This window comes from Neopsephotus bourkii, unplaced genomic scaffold (genome assembly GCF_033783945.1).
Source record: "Neopsephotus bourkii isolate Nb327-2 ecotype Australia unplaced genomic scaffold, CSIRO-AGI_Nbou_v1 NB_1637, whole genome shotgun sequence".
Lineage (NCBI taxonomy): Eukaryota > Metazoa > Chordata > Aves > Psittaciformes > Psittacidae > Neopsephotus > Neopsephotus bourkii.
In genome coordinates, this window is record NW_026902112.1 from 9,574,245 (window position 1) to 9,593,984 (window position 19,740).

General features: G+C 44.5%; 1 protein-coding gene across 3 annotated transcripts in view; it reads right to left on the bottom strand.

Moving 5' to 3' along the window:
- Positions 1-648: 648 nt before the first annotated feature.
- Positions 649-19,740, bottom strand: part of SLC45A4 (solute carrier family 45 member 4) — an 85,166-nt gene continuing 66,074 nt past the window's right edge. For all 3 annotated transcript variants that reach the window (XM_061374208.1, XM_061374207.1, XM_061374206.1), the window contains exons 3-8: positions 7,845-8,033; positions 5,084-5,263; positions 3,921-4,996; positions 3,727-3,826; positions 2,569-2,780; positions 649-1,448 (exon numbers count right to left, since the gene is read on the bottom strand). In XM_061374208.1, the coding sequence (XP_061230192.1) occupies positions 1,086-1,448; positions 2,569-2,780; positions 3,727-3,826; positions 3,921-4,996; positions 5,084-5,263; positions 7,845-8,033 (2,120 nt within the window). In that variant the 3' untranslated portion in view covers positions 649-1,085. The remainder of the gene's footprint in view (positions 1,449-2,568; positions 2,781-3,726; positions 3,827-3,920; positions 4,997-5,083; positions 5,264-7,844; positions 8,034-19,740) is intronic.

A 19,740-nucleotide genomic window follows, 5' to 3' on the forward strand; every position in this document is an offset into this window, starting at 1 on the left:
TATAAAGATCGATACACCCAGACTATGCCATAACGTGACGGAGGTAGGCCTTGGGTTTACCTTGTACTGACACCGTGCCTTTACCTTGGCTGCTGAGCTCCCAGCCAGGAGGTTAAAGGATCAAAGTGCAATCAAGCAATGACTTCCTTTCCCTATGAAAGAGAATCCACATGCCCTCTCCCATGAAACTGACCCCAGAGATGCCCTTTCTCTGTGGCAGCTTCCTCCAGAGATGATCAGGTTTAAATGCCAAGTTCACCAGCGCACAACCCACCCCAGCTAAACATTGTCACAGCATATTCCAATGACATTCATAATATGCAGCACTTGTGGTAAGAACCTGTGAGTGCTGATCACCTCTCCCCATTGCGGCTCCTTCCGTCTACAGCTGACCTCAAGCACTCAGCATCACCCTCTCTTGACAAGCAGCAGACCTGGGAGCTGTTGTTAACAGCGTGACTAAAGGATTCACAGCAGTTTCTTAGAAACTGCAGTAATTGCTTTTGTTTTGCTTGAAAATAACAGCAAAGAAACCCATTCTTTGTCATTGCACTAATAAACCCCATGAAGTCCAAAATGAATATTAAACAACTGTCGCTGTCAGACCGATACTATCATGCTCATGGAAAGAAATGGATCGAGATGTCAAAGCGTTTTGATTGAGCTGTTACACGAGTGAAACCTGAAATGGTCAGACAAGGAAAGGTAGCAAGAGACTAAGTTGAGAGAGCTTCCATTTTCAGTTAAAAACAGCTGAAAACTTCATTTTTTCTAACAGCTAACTGTATACACTGTGAGTCTCATGCAGGTTAATAAAACTTACTCGAAATCTAAATGTATCCTTAATAAAAAAGTGTTCAGAGATGACGTTTCTAAGCTGGAGAGAAAGCAATCGGCGCCACGGCTACGGCTTCAAACCTAGATGAAGGACTACAGGATTTCATTTACACGTTTGCACAAAACTGCCTTTTCGTTTTCAGCTACAAGTAGTGAAGATCCGAATCTGTTCTCCTGGAAAAGAAAAACCCGACCCCAAGTCCTGCACCTGCAACTCCCTGGAATGTGGTGAAGGAGCAGCGGTGGCCTCACACGGCTGACTCGCCCTCCAGCCCTGCCGCAGGCCCTCCTTTGCGTGTGAGCTTCAGCACGGGCGGCTTCGCGGTGCTCGTGCCGTTGGCCTCGGTTGGCTTTGGAGGATCAAGTCCCTTCTGCTCTTCCTTTGGCTCCTCATTGACTTCAGGGTAAATCACCAAGAAGGTGGCTGTCAAAAAGCCCAGGAAGGATCCCACCGAAGCCACCACGGGAATGACCCTGACGGTGCCGACCGCGTCCACCACGCCACCGAGCGCGGAGGCCACGAGGATCTGGGAGATGTAAACCTGACAGGACAGAATGGCGCAGTCTATGCCGAAGCCGCGCTTGGAGTTCCCGGGGCTGTGGTGGATGTACTGGAAGGAGACAAGAAACGTGTTTAGGAGGGAATACAGTGGATGAGATTAAACCAAGCACCTACACACTACAATCCTCCTCAAGTGGTCATCTTTGTGCCACCCTTCTGCAACACCCAGAGCAACAGCCTCCTGATGTACTTAGCATTGGCCTCCTCATCTCGCACCAAGAGGCAGATATTTACTGGGGCACAACTAGCATGAACTGGCTTCAAGATTAGGCTTTGTAAAAAGAATTTACATTAAAGTGTTGGTATAAATTGTTTTTATGATTGTAAAAAGGAATCCCCATCAAAACACAGAAACATGTTAAAACAACTGCTTCTCCCGGAATCTCTAATCCAAATAGAACAGTGCTAAAGAGGGGAAAATAATGTGTTCTTGTTTCCAGCAGAATCAGTGTGTCTTCCACCTCCCCAAACTTATAGCTGCACTTCCGGATTCACCTCAGTATCTAAGACTGTGAAAAACCTGAGTGATGCTAACATAACACATCAGAAACAGCAGTAACATCTAGGTATATAATACATACTCCAGCAGCTATTTAACCTCTCTTCATCTATCATATGCACCCAAATCTTGTTATACCTCAGCACAGGGTTCAGCAATCATGACCCCACTGAGCCAACTTGATGCTAACAGCACCTGATTTAAGTAGCAGCTCTCGTTTGGTTGAAGGCGATGCTACCCCCTCTACTCTGCTCTTGTGAGACCCTCCTGAAGCACATAAGAAGGACATGGAGCTGTTGGAGCAAGTCCAAAGGAGGTCACGAGGATGATCAGGAGCTGGAGCACCTCCCGTATGGAGACAGGCTGAGAACACTGGGGCTGTTCAGCCTGGAGAAGAGAAGCTGCATGGAGACCTCAGAGCAGCTTCCAGTGTCTGAAGGGGGCTACAGGAATGCTGGAGAGGGACTCTTCATTAGGGACTGTAGTGATAGGACAAGGGGTAACGGGTTAAAACTGAAACAGGGGAAGTTTAGATTGGCTATAAGGAGGAAATTCTTTCCTGTTAGGGTGTTGAGGCAATGGAATAAGTTGCCCAGGGAGGTTGTGAATGCTCCATCCCTGGCAGTGTTCCAGGCCAGGTTGGACAGAGCCTTGGAAACATTCCACGTACCTGTTTAATATCATGGTATTGTCCGAGAAGTGCATAGGGGCAGTAGGAGATACTCATGGAGACTATTCCCATAGTGCTGATCATTATCATGGTGACGTACACATTGGGGAATATAGCCATCACTGCAGTGCCAACACAGAAACCCAGCGTGCCCAGGATGTAGATCACTTTTATACTAAGGTCGTAGTTGTCCAAGTATTTCTGCAACAAGGCTGTGGAGATGAAAAATGAAACATAAAAATCAGTTTACTCAGAGAAGTTCTATGGTATTGATTGTGTATTGACAGGTAGATATGCTGTTTAGGACTTGGATGCTCACTGCATATTTGGCCTGTCTTAGCAGCATAGCTCAACTCTCACATGGAAAAAGAAGTCTTGCTCTTTCAGAAACTAGGGAATAAATGAGCTCAGAGACTTGCCTTCAAGTCTGAGCCAGAATAAAATGCTTTGAGATTCAAACATATCATGGTTCACTCAGTCCACCTTGCCTGTTTATGAACTTTATCAGTGCAAATACACCCTGAGCACAGATTCTGTTTCTAATGCAAACACTTCTCCTAAGCAAAGCAATCAGGTAACTGATGTTTATAGTCACACATTTCAGTTTGTGCTCAGAAATAAGCTGCCCACATGAACTTGGACATGTCTCAACACAGAGGCAGTCCCAACCATGCTGATCTGTGGGGGATGTGCCTGCATATGCGCTGCAAAAGGCAGAATGTGTCAAAGCTCTCAGGTTCAGAGCCTGTATTACAAGCCCAAACTGCCTGTAGCTGGTTTATGTTACTAGAGAGCACGAAAGACTTGCCAAAATAGGTATTTATAACTTGGATTTTTAAACTGGGCTTTGCAAAACCCCTCACACATATGCTTGAATCTTTTCACAGCCATAATTTTAGTTTCCTGATGACTAGCTAAATGCCATCCAACATCCTTTGGTAGCACTTTGTGCTTTATGCCACTTAACCCATCTGTTCCTATTTCCACCTCTACATTTGGGGGGGATTTTAAAATACTGATTCTTAAAGAAGCCCCCCCCATATGACCATGCATTTTCCAAAATATCCTTCATCCCAAAGGAGGCTGATGGTAACTGAAGCAAAACACTTTTTCCCTTGTGAATGGAAATTTCCACTGTCTGATTGTGCAGCCTCTTACCTGAACATACAGCAGCAGTAGCAGCATAAATGACCAGTCCCCAGCATCCCATCTGAACTCCAGCATTGTAGGCATGTAACTCAGTTGAGTTAGAAGGGGCCTGCAGCAAACACAAGCACAAACCCATTGTGATGAGAACATCTCAGAAATGAGTAACCAAAAGCAGTTTTGCCAGTGATTAAGTGTTCCCTTACCTTTGGATCCCCCTGAAAGATGACCTGTCCCATGAAATCCGTATAGAACACAGCTTCAGCAATGATGGAAAACCAAGTTAAGAGGTGACAGACGCACAGTCTCAGCAGCTCCTTTGGCATCTTTAGCGTGGACAACCACAAGAGCCTGACAGTGGTTTCGGTCTCCCCCTCCTCACTCTCTGTGTCTCCACTTGAATTCGTCGTGCCGCTCTGATTCCTGTGTCTGCACCTCTGTCGCTGCCACCTCTGCATGTCGTAGATATCGTTCATGCTGCGTGAGGACTTGATCAACACGATGGCGTTGGCGCGACGGAAGCGATAGCGGTGGGAGCCTATCTTGCCATAGTAGGAGAAGGTGTAGGATGGCTGACGGTAGAACATGTGCCGCCGCCGCCGCATGGAGTTCGAAGTGCTGGACTGCTTCATGCCTATCCTAGCGTGGCCGTTGAGGAACTCTTTTGGTAGGGAGCCATTGATGTTTGGGACTTTATCTTCGTTTAGGCAATTATCAAGCAACATGTCCTCCTCTTTCTCATTGTCCCTGAGGAAAGCAGAGAGGTGGTTGAGTTTGGACTTCATGGTCTCTTGGCTTGTGTTGTGGGGAGTGTTTGGGTAGGAACCATCCTGAAAAATGGAGGGTTCAATGTCATGCAGAAAAAGCAGCTCTGATTCAATTTCCAATGTAGCATCGGGCATGTGTAGAACCGAGTCACTCTTGCTTCTCACAATGTTCACCTCGAGGAACTCCATACTGAGGTCATGCTCTGACTGAACCTCATCGTGGAACATGGAGGTTCCATACGGCTCTTCCTCACTTATTACATTCAGACGGTTCACAGGGGCAAGACTACCGCTGAGTTTGACACTGGAAAGGGTGTCTCCTTCTTCATCAATCCTGTCCTGCTGAGGGTTATATTGCTCTTCTTCAATGCTAAAAAGGTGGAGAGCAACAGAGACAGAGAAAATAATGGCTGCGAAGAAGAAAAGGACTTGCTCTTGAGACTTAAAAATATCACCCAAGAAGGTCTGTGTCCAGTCCAGCCCTCCTAACATATAACCAATTGCTCCTCCAAGACCTGTGGAAGACAAAACAATCGATTCAGTCACACTGGATCATCAGTAAGACTTGACAGCTGCAAAAACCACATCAACGAACTCCATACCAGCTGAAAACGCATGGATGTTAAGGGCCATGTCTTGTTCTTCACTGTCCACCACATCCAACAAGTAGGCCCGAATTGGCCCTTCTGTTGCATCGGCGCAGAAGTCCAACACCACAACACCAAGCACTGTGAGAACTATTCCAATGGGCTGTTTATCCGGGACATCACCAATAGCCAGACCTAAGGAGAAACAGAAGAGGGATCTGAGCATGTCCCAAAAGGGAAAAGTACTAAGAGCAAGCTTAACTCCTTAAGAGAAAGGTGGCCAACATGCTCACTGGACACATTCCTTTACAGAGTAAAAGGGCAATTCCAACTCTTTGGCACAGCTTCATGGAAGGTGTGGAACAAAGATCATATTCTTACATTTGTAATATGTAAGAAATATGTTTTGCAGTATGTTGTTTTAAAAGTATCTCTTAAACCTTTCAGAGCATTGGCTATTGACAGCCTTGTTGCCACGGTGCCCAGTAAGCAGTGGTCGCAGTACACCAGGATAAACGTATTTTAACCCCTTCACCCCTCTTTTTGCTTATTCATATTTTCCAGATCACTTTTATAAGCTGAAGCAATATGAAGGGGTTTTGCACTGCACAAAGTATCAGTTGGCTTCTGTTCATAGCAGGGGATGAAATGCTTTTTGTCTGCTGAGTAGAAAGGCAGCATTATTGTATAGCTGGGGAATTTGTCATGAAATAAACCACTGACAAGAGCGTGAATTACTTGGATCAGGGAGATTTAGAAGTTACACATGCTACACTGATAAAATCATTAGTGTAACTGATGAAAATGACTGTGGAAAGAGATGAAGTGGCTGAGCTAAATCTCAAGAGCTGATTCCTTCATATTCAATCCTCATTTATACCAAGGCTTCTGAATGCTGAAGAAGTTCATACCTGTTCCACACTCAGTTGAATATTACAAAGGAAAAGCAATGGTGTCAGTACTTTAGATTTGCTGGAAACCTGAACAGTGCATACAGTGGAGAGAACAAGGGCTGAATAAGATCTATCCACTGGTGTACTCCTGGGACATGGTTGTACTATTATTAGGATTAGCAAAACTCCTTTATTGCTTTATCGTATTGTACCTCTGCTCTAAATAGTAGTTCAGGTGCTGTCTTACACTGACATCAAGTGCTGTCTTATGCTGATGTAAATGCTGGTCTAAAGGAGGTGTCCCTGCCCATGGCAGGGGGTTGGAACTGGATGATCTTTAAGGTCCCTTCCAACCCAAACCATTCTGTGATTCTATGATGCTGAATGCTAGTGGCAAACCTTGATCTTCTAGTACGGAAGAGATCTAAAGAAGAACACAGAACAGCTATCACTTCAGTTCAGTTCACTCCAGGCTCCCTTGGGAGAGGCACAGCAGTGTTTAAAGTGCTTTTCAGAACAGGTTTTTCCTTCAGAATCTACCACAACCAGTTCCAGGATGGATGCACGAAGCACTCAGCTCACTTTTACAGTGCATTGCAACAGCCCCTGTGTTTAAAAGAAGTTTCATGGCACAGGAGTACCACTGGAGTACCTGGAAAGCACAGGGTTTCTGGTAAGCCATGCACAGACTGGATTACTGTGCAACCAAAAAGCAGACAGAAATCAGTATTTTTGTAACCTTGTTACAAGGTGAGATACTTCAAAATAAGCCCATAAACTGTGTACGAGGTTTGCTTGCCAGCATGAATGACTACTGACCTAAACTACTGTGTGGAAATAAGAGCTTCCTATCAATCAAAATGCCATAACACACTCTAACATCTTGCATACATCTGGAGGAGGAGGAGTAAGTCTTGGACACATATCACCACAATACAACTGATACCATATGAGAGCAATTCAAATAATTAACATCTATTACTTGGGGAAATCAAACCAGAATAAGTTAAATGTCATTCATCTGAACAGTTTGTCCATTGCAGAGAACTAAACCCCATTATATGGCATCCAAGCTCTGGCTTTAGAAAGCAAACATGCTGAGCCAAGGTAATGTTGCACTCATTTCCCTCCGCTTAGTAAAACTCTGTGACAATGGAGCTGCATCTAACTCCCGAAAAGAGAGAGCCAAGAGGATATTACTAGGTGCTAAGTTCCTTTCATTTGCATCAGTCCAACCGTGATGTAAACAGTTCCCCAAATGTACTTGCTGTCACCCCTCCTACCCTAAATTTACAAAGATACTGGAGATTAAGGTCTGTAGTAAACTACGTTCAAGGGAAACTATTTTTACCAGCTTTGATGGGGGCTCAGGAAAAATGATTTTCCCACATGGTTTTTTGATAAACAAATATTAACTGTGCTCTGGACTCTTTCAATACCAGCTCTAAGAAAAGCACCAGAAAAAGTGAAAAGATAATTTCTGAAATAATGCTGGAAACAGGATGTGTTGCCAGATATGCATTAAAGGGAAAATGGATCACAACAGGAAACATTTCCCTGTGAACAGGTTGCTACAATTTTCCCATGTCAAAGATCGACCAAATTCGTCTCCGCCACTGCAAACATTGTGCTGGCAACCATTGTATTAACACACTATATTACTAGTTACAGCCACGACTGCACAACCCTCAGCACAGCACCCTAACATTAGAGTAAGGATAAAACCACACAAGGTGCATAGCTCAGATGCAGTGATTTCTAATGATTTTAACACTAAACACAAGTTAAACTGACTGCGTATTGTTATCTTAACTTCCTACATCAAAATCTGACAGCAGGTGTGTTAGCAGGAGTTACATGCAGGTGATTTCCTCATTATTTACCTATAACAGAACCATTGAGGAAAAGTGAAACTCCAAAGAGGACACCAATGCAGAGAGCAAGAATGAAAGGCCGCCGGCGGCCCCAGCTCAGTGTGCAGCGGTCACTGGCTGAACCTATAAGCGGAGTGAAGATCAAGCCCAGGATGGGGCTAAGGAACCACGTGAGGCTGTAGTATTGTTCAGGAAGACCTAAAACAAAGACAAAAAGGGATTTTAAGGTTATGTGCTACACACCAAACGTTTAATTTGTTATACCTTTGAAATTGTAAATTGACCAGTCATTTACCTGCAGTAAGTTCTCTCCCAAATGAACCACTCCATAAAGATTTCTTATCAATAGGTACAAAATAACAGCTAACAAAAGCACAGATCATTTAGTTCTCAAATACCTGGGCAATAAGAAGATAGCAATAGATATATTTAAGCTACTGAAATACAACAGTCAGTGATACATACAACAGTGGAACCATGAGTCTCTACATTAGCTACTACTGACCAAAATCTGCTGAACTGTACTGAGTGTGTTGCATTTCTTTTAATTGGGGCAGGTAGGGATGGCCTCTGTGAAGCACCAGCAGCCAAGGCTGGCTGTATTAGAAGCCAAACAGCTTTGTTGCGTCCTCTATCCACCTGGGGACTATAAACCCCACAATCTTTGGGATGCTCGGAAAGCCTTCAGCACTTAGTAGTCATATACTCATATCCCATTGTCAACACAACTTCTAACATTCAATAGGAGCTGAATATTACAGTTCATCTAAGACCACCACCATAAAGAATAATGGACTGAGAATGATGGACAGAGTTCAGCTGTCAGATGGAATGTCCCCTTTCTAAAGGGGACAGAAATATTTACTTACAGATTTGAACGACAGTTGATAAAAGAAAAGCATATTCTTAACCTCTAGAGAAATCTAAGACGGCTTATATATCTCTGCTATCCTTGGGGTTTGTTTCCAGATCTGAGGTGACTGTTCATAGGGTCAGATGGAGACAAACTGGACTTATTATGTGATATTTACCCAGAAAAAGCACTTTGTAACGAGTTGCTTTTAATATCTATTTTAACAACAACAATTTAACGTTTTCACAGTCGTATTTTAAGAAGAACTTCTGGAGAAGGAAAGCAAGCCCCAAAGCCTGCTCCACACCGCTCCAGCACGGACAGCAGTGGCCTGCAGATGGCAGCCTGGCCCAAAAGAGCAGCTCCACTTGTGTCCTTTGAGATCTCTTGCTTTATCAGTGCAGGTCAGGTAACCACTCTAAGTTGTTCCCGTTACAAAGCATTAAAAACAAAGCAATCCATTTCTTGCAGTCCAACTGATGCCAAGACTGAAAATCTCAGTGTCTTCACCCCAGGAAGGAAAGCCATTTATTATTCAAACCCGTATTTGGTGAGTGCGAGCAGGATTCGACCTTTGCTGGCGAGATCAACCTGTACCTTGTGCTCCCTGTTTGGCACATGGAAGCACCATTACCAAGCAGGATTATACCAATCCCATCCCAAAATAGCCTCTGCTGCAAATTTGGAAGTCTGATCTCCTGCTGTTTAAAGTATCATCAAATCTTGACTAACAACACTGATAGAAAAGATTTTCCCGAGACTGCTGTGTGCTCTGTGGTGATGCAGAGACCATGTTATAGGAAAATAAACTCTTTTTGTGCCATAAATAACAAATTTCGTCATCAGGAATCAAAATGACGGTATAAAGCAAAGGTCTGTGTGATCTGACTCAATGGAACTAGATTATCATTAAGGTCCTTCCCGACCCAAATCATTCTATGAACAAGCTAATGGCAACAACTGCCTTGATGAGTACAGAGTTAGTGAAGAGATTTGCCTCTTCTGAACCTGCCCAACCCATGGTTTTGGACCAAATTTGCTCATGAACACCCTGCCCATGGAGGAAGAGGATGGCACCACATTTAGGGCACCTTTGCTTGTTAGAGGCAGCTGAAGGCCTGTGCCAGAGGCCAACACAATACATTGGCATTCACCATGTAACTACTGACTCACTCCCTTTGTGGTAGGTTGTAGATTTCTAGGAAAGGGCTGTTCCCATCATGGTTCAAACCACTACCTCCTGCTTAGTTTTTCCAACTGTTAGGTGATGTCTTGGCTGACATGGAAGGTACAGTGAACATGCTTAACAGCAGCAGTTATTAGGTTTAAAGCCCTTGTTGAAGTACCTATGGTTGTTCACATCATCCCTCCAGACCCCAACACCCAGCTTCTTTAACAAGCACTATCCTAATCATAGGTACAACCAGCAAACCCATAATCCAAAAAAAAAGTGCAGGAAAACCTCCATCTCCCTGTGTTTTAACATTAACTCACCGTGTTCAACAGCCCTGCCAAGCCCACAAGTAGGCTGGGCACTGTACATGTAACTGGCACCTCACCTGGTCCAGGATGCTAACAGTGAGCAATGCCTGAGCTGGCATATGGATTGAGGGAGCTTCTTAAAAGAAATTGATGGGAAAGAGGAAATACTTAGTTCAAGAGAAGCAAAACCAAATGGTTGGCAGGTTCTGATGCATTTAGAAAGAATGACTTTTCTGCAAAACACGTAAGAAATGGCAACATGTAAATATTCATCCCATTTTGCCTCCACAAAGATGTCCTGTTGAGCAGCAGCTACACACTGGAGGTTGCTATTGTGTGATGCCAAATCACTGCAGCCAATCTGTTCTAAACAAAGGTGGAAGCTAGAGCTTAACCAGCATCACTGATCTTTACTTATTGTAGTGATCGTCAACATCTGAAATAACTTGGTGTCACATCACTGCAAGAGGGCTGTATGCTGAGAAAAGCCATTTCTTTGCTGAATTATGTTGTGACTTGTGAATTACGAGCTGGGACATCTGAGTCGAGCTCATCCATCAGCAAACACTTGCGAGGCATTGGGAAGGCTCTGCAATAAATCTCAGTCCTTTTCTGTTACTAGCATTACAAGCACCATCCTCTCTTAGATGAATAAACAACCTTAGACAGATAGATGTAAGTAAAATGGGCCCAGTTAAGAGACTGTCTTTTAATACTGCAGCTTTCATAGAGACAAGCATTGTTTTAATGGAGACTATGAATAGAAACAATGAGAAAGCACTTATACAAAAGGGACACTCAGTGTATATTCAGGGACATGGGGCTTGCACAACTCACTGTCCCTCTGTCCTTCAGAAGGACATCTACAACAGCATTTCTTGGTGGCGTCCACAGGTTTTAAACCAAAAAAGTTCTGGAAACAATACATTTAAAATGATGATTCAAAATGAATTCTGCAGAGAATGAAACCCTGTTTACAAATGTTTTTCCTTCAACTGTAAAACCTGCCTATTTCTAAATCTGAAAGATGGGGATTTTTTATGCTTTAGAACCTCAGTTCATCAACTCTCATTAAAAATGTTCTAAGATAATTAAAAGATTGAGTGACCTTTACTGCCAGCATTATTCTGACTTCAATACTTGGAGGATCAACTTTGCAATTCAAAATCAGATTCCAGCCTTCATTCTAGTTCCAATTTTACAGGCCAGTAAAAGAAAGAGATTTTTTACCCAACCTCTGTTCCATGCCTACAATCTGGGAGTCTTAAATCTCCATCTTTCCATGTGTGAGTCAGAGAAGAGAGATGGAGATGTTTTCTTGAGAAGGCTTTATTTTTCCTGATTGCAAAGGGCGATCTTCCTATCATCTAAATACTATAAATAAATGCCTAAGTCCAAATATTTACCCTGAAAATAGCTTATTTTACAGAGGACACAAATCTCAGTGATTTCAGATTGGAGCTTTTGGGATGGAGCTTTTATGGAAGGGCAAAAAGGACACTTATAAACCCAAGAACATTATGTTTGGAGATCCTTCCTTAGACAAACCACTATGGTATCTTTTACTGAACTGCTCTTCAGCAACCCAAGCATCTATCTTTAGAAAAAGAGGCCACGATAAAAATCTATAAAGATATTAATAGCCCAATGCCAAAAGAAATGTAAGAATCTCTAAAAAGCTTTCAGTGCTCCTCCAAGTAAACAGGAAAGGGATAACTTGCAAGTGAAACACAAGCAATTCCCACAGAATTGCTTGTGGTTGGTAGGAGCCATCGACCTGAGTGCAACCTGCTCCTTCTCTTGCTGTAGAAGTCATGCTATAGACTACTTCCATAACCTAAGTGACAGGGCTCTTACAAATTGCATTCCAAGTGTAAGCTAGCAGTTTATAAGATCATCACCTGTGTTTTATATAAGGCTATGCAGAATTCAAACTAGCTATCATTTATTAAAAGAAGTGTATGACTTTTCTCTAAACTGTGATATTGTTACATTAGTTGGTTACTCAGGTGGAAGACTGACTGGGGTTAAGAGGAGATTCCTGGTGGGAAGTGGGCACACGTACAAGCTAAAGTAAAAGAGCACAGGAAAAGTTGATGTGCCAGCAAAATTCCCTCCTGATCCTGTCTAACAGACAGCAGACTCCTCACCTGAACAGTATGGGCAGGCAAACAGCAACTGTTATAGCAAGGGGTAGACAAGTTAGTTACTCAAAGCTTCCTTCTGCATTTGCTTTCTATATCTTATTTCTTATCTATTGATAAGCCATCATCTATTCAGTCAACCAAAACTCTGGGAGGTAACAGTTCTGGTCCCTAACAAGAGCATCCTCTCTCTACACAGATTCAGTTGTCACCTCTCATGTCGCTGAAAGTCACGTTTGGAAAGCTCACAGCTGCATTTTACAATGGGTCCCCCAGGAGAGAGCTTTCCAAGGCACTGGGCACCACCTCCATGTCCCACGAAGCAAGACTTCAAAACATCCTTGCAGATGTTGTTCATAAAATTCATGCTTCATGAAGGTGCTCAGAGGGCTGGAGCAGCTCTGCTCTGGAGCCAGGCTGAGAGAGCTGGGCTGGGTCAGCCTGGAGAAGAGAAGGCTCCTGAAGGGGAGACCTTAGAGCAGCTCCAGTGCCTAAAGGGGCTGCAGGAAACCTGGAGAGGGGCTTGGGACAAGGGCCTGTAGGGACAGGCCAAGGGGAATGGCTTTAACCTGCCAGAGGGGAGACTGAGCTGAGCTCTTAGGCAGAAGCTCTTCCCTGTGAGGGTGCTGAGGCGCTGGCAGAGGGTGCCCAGAGAAGCTGTGGCTGCCCCATCCCTGGCAGTGTTCAAGGCCAGGTTGGACACAGGGGCTTGGAGCATGCTGCTCCAGTGGAAGGGGTCCCTGCCTATGGCAGGGGTTGCAACTGGATGAGCTTTAAGGTCCCTTCCAACCCAGACCAGTCTATTATTCTATGATTCATACTGGCAGTGTCTACAGGACCTTCATCATTGCAACAGCAGGTTTGCTTTAGCACTAGACATTTCACATAAATGGGAAAGTTCCAGGCAGACAGAGGAGAACTCCAACCTCAAAATACTTTTTTTTTTTTTTTTCCCTTAAAAGAGGCTGTTCTGGTTTTAGTATCTCGAATATCTGCATATGTGATATGCGTATTTGGGCTGGCTTGCAGGATTTGGCAGTAGAAGCAAAATAAATAAGCAGACTGAAAACTGAAATACTTAAACAGATTGTGTGCATATATGTGTGCGTGCAGGTGTATATATATGTATATATATATATATATGTATATAAAAACAACACAGCCCCCCCCAAGTCTTTACTGTTTCACAAGACTGAGCTCCAGTAATGAAGCTTGACGGAAATGATTCTGCACTCGGCAGTTGAGGAGAGTAATTACATATCCCAACTGTTCCTTTCTCTCTATAGATATATGCTGCTATACCTACAGAGCTTCACCACGTCATACAATGTATTAAAATGGAAAGACAGTTAAGAAGGTATCCAAGCCAGGACAAGATGACAGTGAGCAGAAATGGAGAGATAAATGGAGTATCTGGACACCAAGAAGCTCCTTTTGATGTTCCCATCTAGCGGCAAGGAGTCAAGAGGCAGTGTGCGCTGGCTACAGTGATGTGCCCAGCCCGCAGCCCTGCAGCATCCAGTCTCTGACGTGCACAACAGATGCAGGGATGCTGGTTGTGACTGGATTTCAAGGCAGTACTGCACAGCAAGCTTGCCTCATCCATATGACTGCCTCACCACAACCTCTTACAGCCAAATGTGAAACGTCCCAACCACTGAGAGCTGCTATACCCACCCGGAACAGGCTATAACTAGGCAGGGACTGATTTGGGATGGCCAAGGGAAATACACACAGCATACGCCTTTCCTAAAGGCTGCTGAGCCTCACTCACAGACTCCAAGGCCAATGCAGCTGCATCCCATTACCAGTTTAATGCTGCTCCTTGATTTTGCCTGTAATTTTCCACCCTTACTGGGTAGCATCAGCTCTAACAGCGAGCCCCCATCCGCCAACTTGGACAAGTAACCTGGTGGCCTCCTGGGGGAGGAATAATAACTGGAGGATTATTATTTAGCCTTTCACTGACAGCTAATCTGAGGAAACACCGAGGAGGGGGTAAAAAAAAGCCCCATACTGGATAAACAAGGTTAGTATTTGTGCTGTGAACTGAACGCGGAGCAGGTCACAAGGCAGGCTCCGAAGTCTCATACAAATCAGTGAGAAAAGGAGCAAAACACAACAGCTTCTGTGAGCAGCGGCGACTTGCCACTGAGACCCTTGTAATATGGCATTTCCCAGCCAGCTACAAACAAACAGGACACTGGCTTCTAGTAAATAAGGGTTTGTTTTTTCCCAGACAAAAAAAAAAGGGCCCAACAATAGTGGGACCAGCAGCGCTCACGGTTCACAGGAAATGCTCACTGTGTCACCATCAGTCTAAGGGCTGCGTGAGGTCACGAGTTACATGGAAGAAAGATTAAGTCACATGCGGCAGTTTCTATTCAAAACCTCTTTTTGATAAGTTCTATTGGGGGAAAACTAGTTCTTTATAAGCTTAACAATAAGATCTGATATGGGAATAGGATGCTAAGCTCCTATTTTCATTCGGCAGAAATCATCACCTAGAGACTTGTTTATGCACTTGAAAGCAAACACTATACACATTTCGGAACCAACACAAGACGCTGTCGTGCCCTGCAAACAGTTTCTATTCCACAGTTTCATCCCTGCGTGTTGTTAAAAATATCCCCCATTGATCTGTTTAAAAATGCATTGCTTATACAAGCTGCTTTGTTTAGACTGTGATTTGAAAGAGCGTGGCAAGCTAAAGCGATGCTTGTCAAAAAGCTGTGAAAAGTTAGAACCCCACTATCTGCTCTGCCACAAGGAACCAGAACAAACTCAAGCTTTTTAGCTATAGAGGAATGGGGATTTCAGATTGCAGCTGCAATCATTTCATAAATACACCTTGATATCTGCTCCCTTATATTTACAGCAGAAATAGAGTAGCCGAACATTTGGGCCCCCCAGCTGCATGCCAGTATCAGCACGAAATTTCAACCACAAATCCTTTTGCTGTTTGCTGTCTCCCTTCAGGTTTTAGGACTTCCAATGGCTAAGAGCTTGTGTGGGACTCTGAGCTGCCAAAAAACCCTTAACTGAGCCAACATAAGTTGAAGCAATGCATTGGAACTGGCGTGACTGGTGGTCCAAGCACTACTGCAGCGCAGTGAGCAATTGTATGTTGAGTTTATTGTAACTGCGAGAAACCAGTTTCTACCTTCTGGATTGAAATAAGAAGTCTCACTAACAAAGAAGGGATATGAAAAAGTGCAGTAATTTCTCCTGGTGCCCATCACCACGATTTGAGCAGCTTCCAAAAGTGGGAGTACGAGCTTTTAAGAAGGCAATGATTTTGAGTATTGCTTGAAAATTACAAGAGTCTGGTAACATATGAGATGAGAGAGTCTCTAGTTTACACCCCTAATGCTACAGCCTCTTACAGTTCCTGGTGTGAGAAGACACTGAGGTGCTGGAGCAGGGCCAGAGAAGGGCAACAGAGCTGGTGCAGGGCCTGGAGCACAAGTGTGATGGGGAACGGCTGAGGGACCTGGGGGGTTCAGTCTGGAGAAGAGAAGGCTCAGGGGTAACCTGATCGCTCCCTACAACTGCCTGACAGGAGGATGGAGCCAGGAGGGCTGGGCTCTGCTCCCAAGGAACAAGGGATGGGACAAGAGGAACCGGCCTCAAGCTGCACCAGAGTAGGTTTACATGGAGCTGAGGAACAATTCCTTCCCCAAAGGGTGCTCAGGCATTGGAACAGGCTGCCCAGAGCAGGGCTGGAGTCACTGGCCCTACAAGTGTTCACAAACCCTGGAGACGAGGCCGCAGTGCCATGCGTCAGTGGTGGCCTTGGCAGTGCTGGGGAACGGTTGGACTTGATCTTAAAGGTCTTTTCCAACCTCATTGATTCTATGATTCTAAGACATGAAGCCCTACAGCTGGGCTCCAATTTATGTGAGTTACACCTTCATTACATTACTCCTGCCCAGCCTGTATGATAAGGTAAAACTTACTCAAGCCATGTGCTTGTTCAGAAGTGACTCTGAGCAAGCCACAAGGCTCAGTGTAGCTGCAAAAGCACAGGTGGAAGAACTCAGAAGCAAATCAATATGAGGGCTTTAACTGCTGCTAACTCTCCGTGTACAGATGAGAGCCTGTCAAGTTGTCAGGCATCTTTACTCACTCAGTGTCTCAGAAATGACCTATTGCAATAAACACCACATAAAATAGGAGCAGTATCCAAAAAAATATGTTCTCACTGCTAAAATTCACATCCTGACATTCTTCTTGTGGCTGTCAAAGAAGAGCTCTTCTGCTTAGCCAGCAACACTCACAAGCTGTCAGAACACAGATACATCTGACAGCTCAGACTCTACAGTCTGAACATACTTTTCTGGAGCACAAACTATCACCCACTTGCAAGAAGTTTGTTCTCTCCTCTGCCCTCCTGTTTAGATCTTGGCAGCAGGGTTGTGTGCACAATGCAGTACTGCTCCAGAGGATGAGAAGTGAGGATGCGGCGGCCTCCTCAGTGCAAAAGAGGAATTAAGTTGTGGGATACCAGAGTGGAGGCATAAAAAAGTATTGCTCCATTCGGATGGGGTCATTAGCACTGAGGGGAGCAATAATCAAGAGAAAAAATAACTAACAGGAATATAACAAGGACACAGAAAGCAGCACTGTGTGCATTTCTGGTGTACCCAGCGTAAGAAGGACATGGAACAGTTGGAGCAAGTCCAGAGGAGGCCACGAGGATGATCAGGGGCTGGAGCACCTCCCGTATGGAGCCAGGCTGAGAACACTGGGGCTGTTCAGCCTGGAGAAGAAAAGGCTGCATGGAGACCTCATAGCAGCTTCCAGTGTCTGAAGGGGGCCTATAGGGATGCTGGGGAGGGACTCTTCATTAGGGACTGTAGTGACAGGACAAGGGGCAATGGGTTAAGACTTAAACAGGGAAAGTTTAGATTGGATATAAGGAAGAAGTTCTTTACTGTGAGGGTGGTGAGGCACTGGAATGGGTTGGCCAAAGAAGTGGCAAATCTCTGGCAGTGTTCAAGGCCAGGTTGGACACTGCCTAGCGTGAGGTGTCCCTGCCCATGGCAGGGGTTGGAACTGGATGATCTTAAGGTCCTTTCCAACCCAAACCATTCTGTGATTCTCTGGCACATTGAAAGTACTCACATCCAGGAGTAAAAGGCAAAACCTCCTTTCCAAAGCTACGAGCAGAATTCAGCTGCAGCCCAGCCTGAATGCATCAGGAAAAAACCTCTGGACCAAGAAGGCACTTTGCAAGGAAGAGGGCTGGAGCACTCTCTGTCTTCCTATTCCAGGATGGGGATCCACTACCTCTGCATTGCTGCGACACCCAAAACTTCTACAGCAGCTTCATGCCTTCATAATGCACCTATTCTCTGCTTCAGTGACTCCCTGTCAGACGGACAAGATTTTAGATGAAAACTGGATCTAGATTTGAGATACACAAACAAAACATTAATAAATATTAAAAGGATGAATTCAGGTTAGAGATGCTGCAGAAACTGCCCAGCATTTCCCTCACACTTGTATTCCACATTTTAAATTTCCTGAGTAGTTGGATGCCAATTCTTACAGCAGAAACAACTTCCAGAAATTTGGAAACTATTACAGCTGGTACATGCCTTGCCTACAAACCAGACTAGAGCCACCCATTTTGAAAGAACAACTAAACTGGTACTAAAATAGTGCTTTCGCTCTTCACAGCATCAGCACAGAAATATTAATGTGGTGTTTCACCTACAGAGTCCTGGAGGTGTTTTTAAGCTGTAGGAGAGTAATATCCCCTTTCTGGCAAAGCCATTCTGCCTTTGAGTAGCTTTTGAAATGACCCATGTGATAGCAGGCCAGCATCCACCACACTGGATTAAATGACACTTGCGAAAAATGGAATTAAGGAAGTGACAGGCATCTTGAAGGATTTCATAATCCAGTTTCCCCATTTGCTGTCTCTGCTCAATTACTTCCCAACCTCCTACAACTGTCCTCCCCTTGTCGTAGTTGGCAACTGTGGGAGTCATCAGGGTTTCATTAAGCGCTGCTGCTCTACTGCCATTCTGCCAAAGTTGTAGAAAGGTTTATGCGGCTTCCTTGACAATTCCTGCTTTATAACCCCGTTTTATAGTGCTGTGTCAGGAAAGAAGCATATGTGAAGAGAGGCGAGCCAGAGGCATGTGTGGAAGGGAGAGAGGGGAAGCAAAAGCCTGAGAACAGCTGAGTCTGAGGCATCGAAGAAAGAACACACGCACCCATCTGCAGGCAGGCAAAGATGGGCTTGCTTTTAGCAGGAGCACAAATGCTGTCAAGTAAGGCTTGTAAAGCTTTAATTATTTAAAGTTTCTTACCCTCCTACTAACCTACTTCCACAGGAGTAACCTGTTGTAATTCAGGTAGATTGTTTTTAGCCATTATAACAATCCAGTTTTGTACTGCTTTATCAAGCAACCGTATATAGACATACCTGCAGTATTCACTATTCCTGCTGCTGAAGAGGAATCAAAGGGAACACATATGACACAGAATCCTAGAATGGTTTGGGTTGGAAGGGACCTTAAATATCATCCAGTTCCAACCTCCCTCCTATGCCTTGCTCAAGGAAAGACCAAAGAATCAAGTGCTGTTGTAGATTCTTTACCATTTAGCAGTTCCTATAGGTTGCACAGGATTCTATCCTTACCAATACTATACCAGGGCACATACAAGCCAGTACAAAGTGCCAGGTTTAATAAGCCAGAAGCTGAACTGTTCATACTCAAACACTGAGAGTGCCAAACAAGGTTTCTCCAGGCTGCAGCAGGTAATAAAGCTGTAGAGAGGGCAAGAAAACACAGTACTGCCAAGAGCTCCTATGGAATGCTGAAATCCATTCACTGGCATTCTCCAGATTACCTGTGCTGTGCTTGTTGGCTCTTGGGAAATTTGGTTCTAACTTTTCTTCTCTTGCACATTAACCAGTGTTTAGAAATAGATCACTTTGACATGAACAAAAAATTTGCATCACAGTGCTTAATGAAAGAAATTTGAATATAGATTAAATCTGATGCAACTTCCACTGTGCTGAACCAGCAGTAATAACAAAATGTCCTTTCAGCCTCCACTGAGGAGCAATTTTAGGGATATGATGAAGATACTTACATCAAATCAAAGGCTGAGAACTTTCCTCATGATCCCCCCAAAACATAGGTTGTAGTCACCTATACACACATAGCAGTATAACCACCGAGGCTGACTTAGAGCTCCAGGTCCCTCTTGTGCTGCTGCCCCAGAGCTGGATCAGGACTGCAGGGGGGGTCTCCCCAGAGCACAGCAGAGGGGCAGGATCCCCTCCCTGAGCTGCTGCTCACGCTCTGGGGGTGCAGCCCAGCACAAGGGGGGGTTCTGGGCTCAAGCGCACACTGAAGCTGGGTCATGGGGAGCTTCTCCTCACCCAGCACCCCCGAGTCCTTCT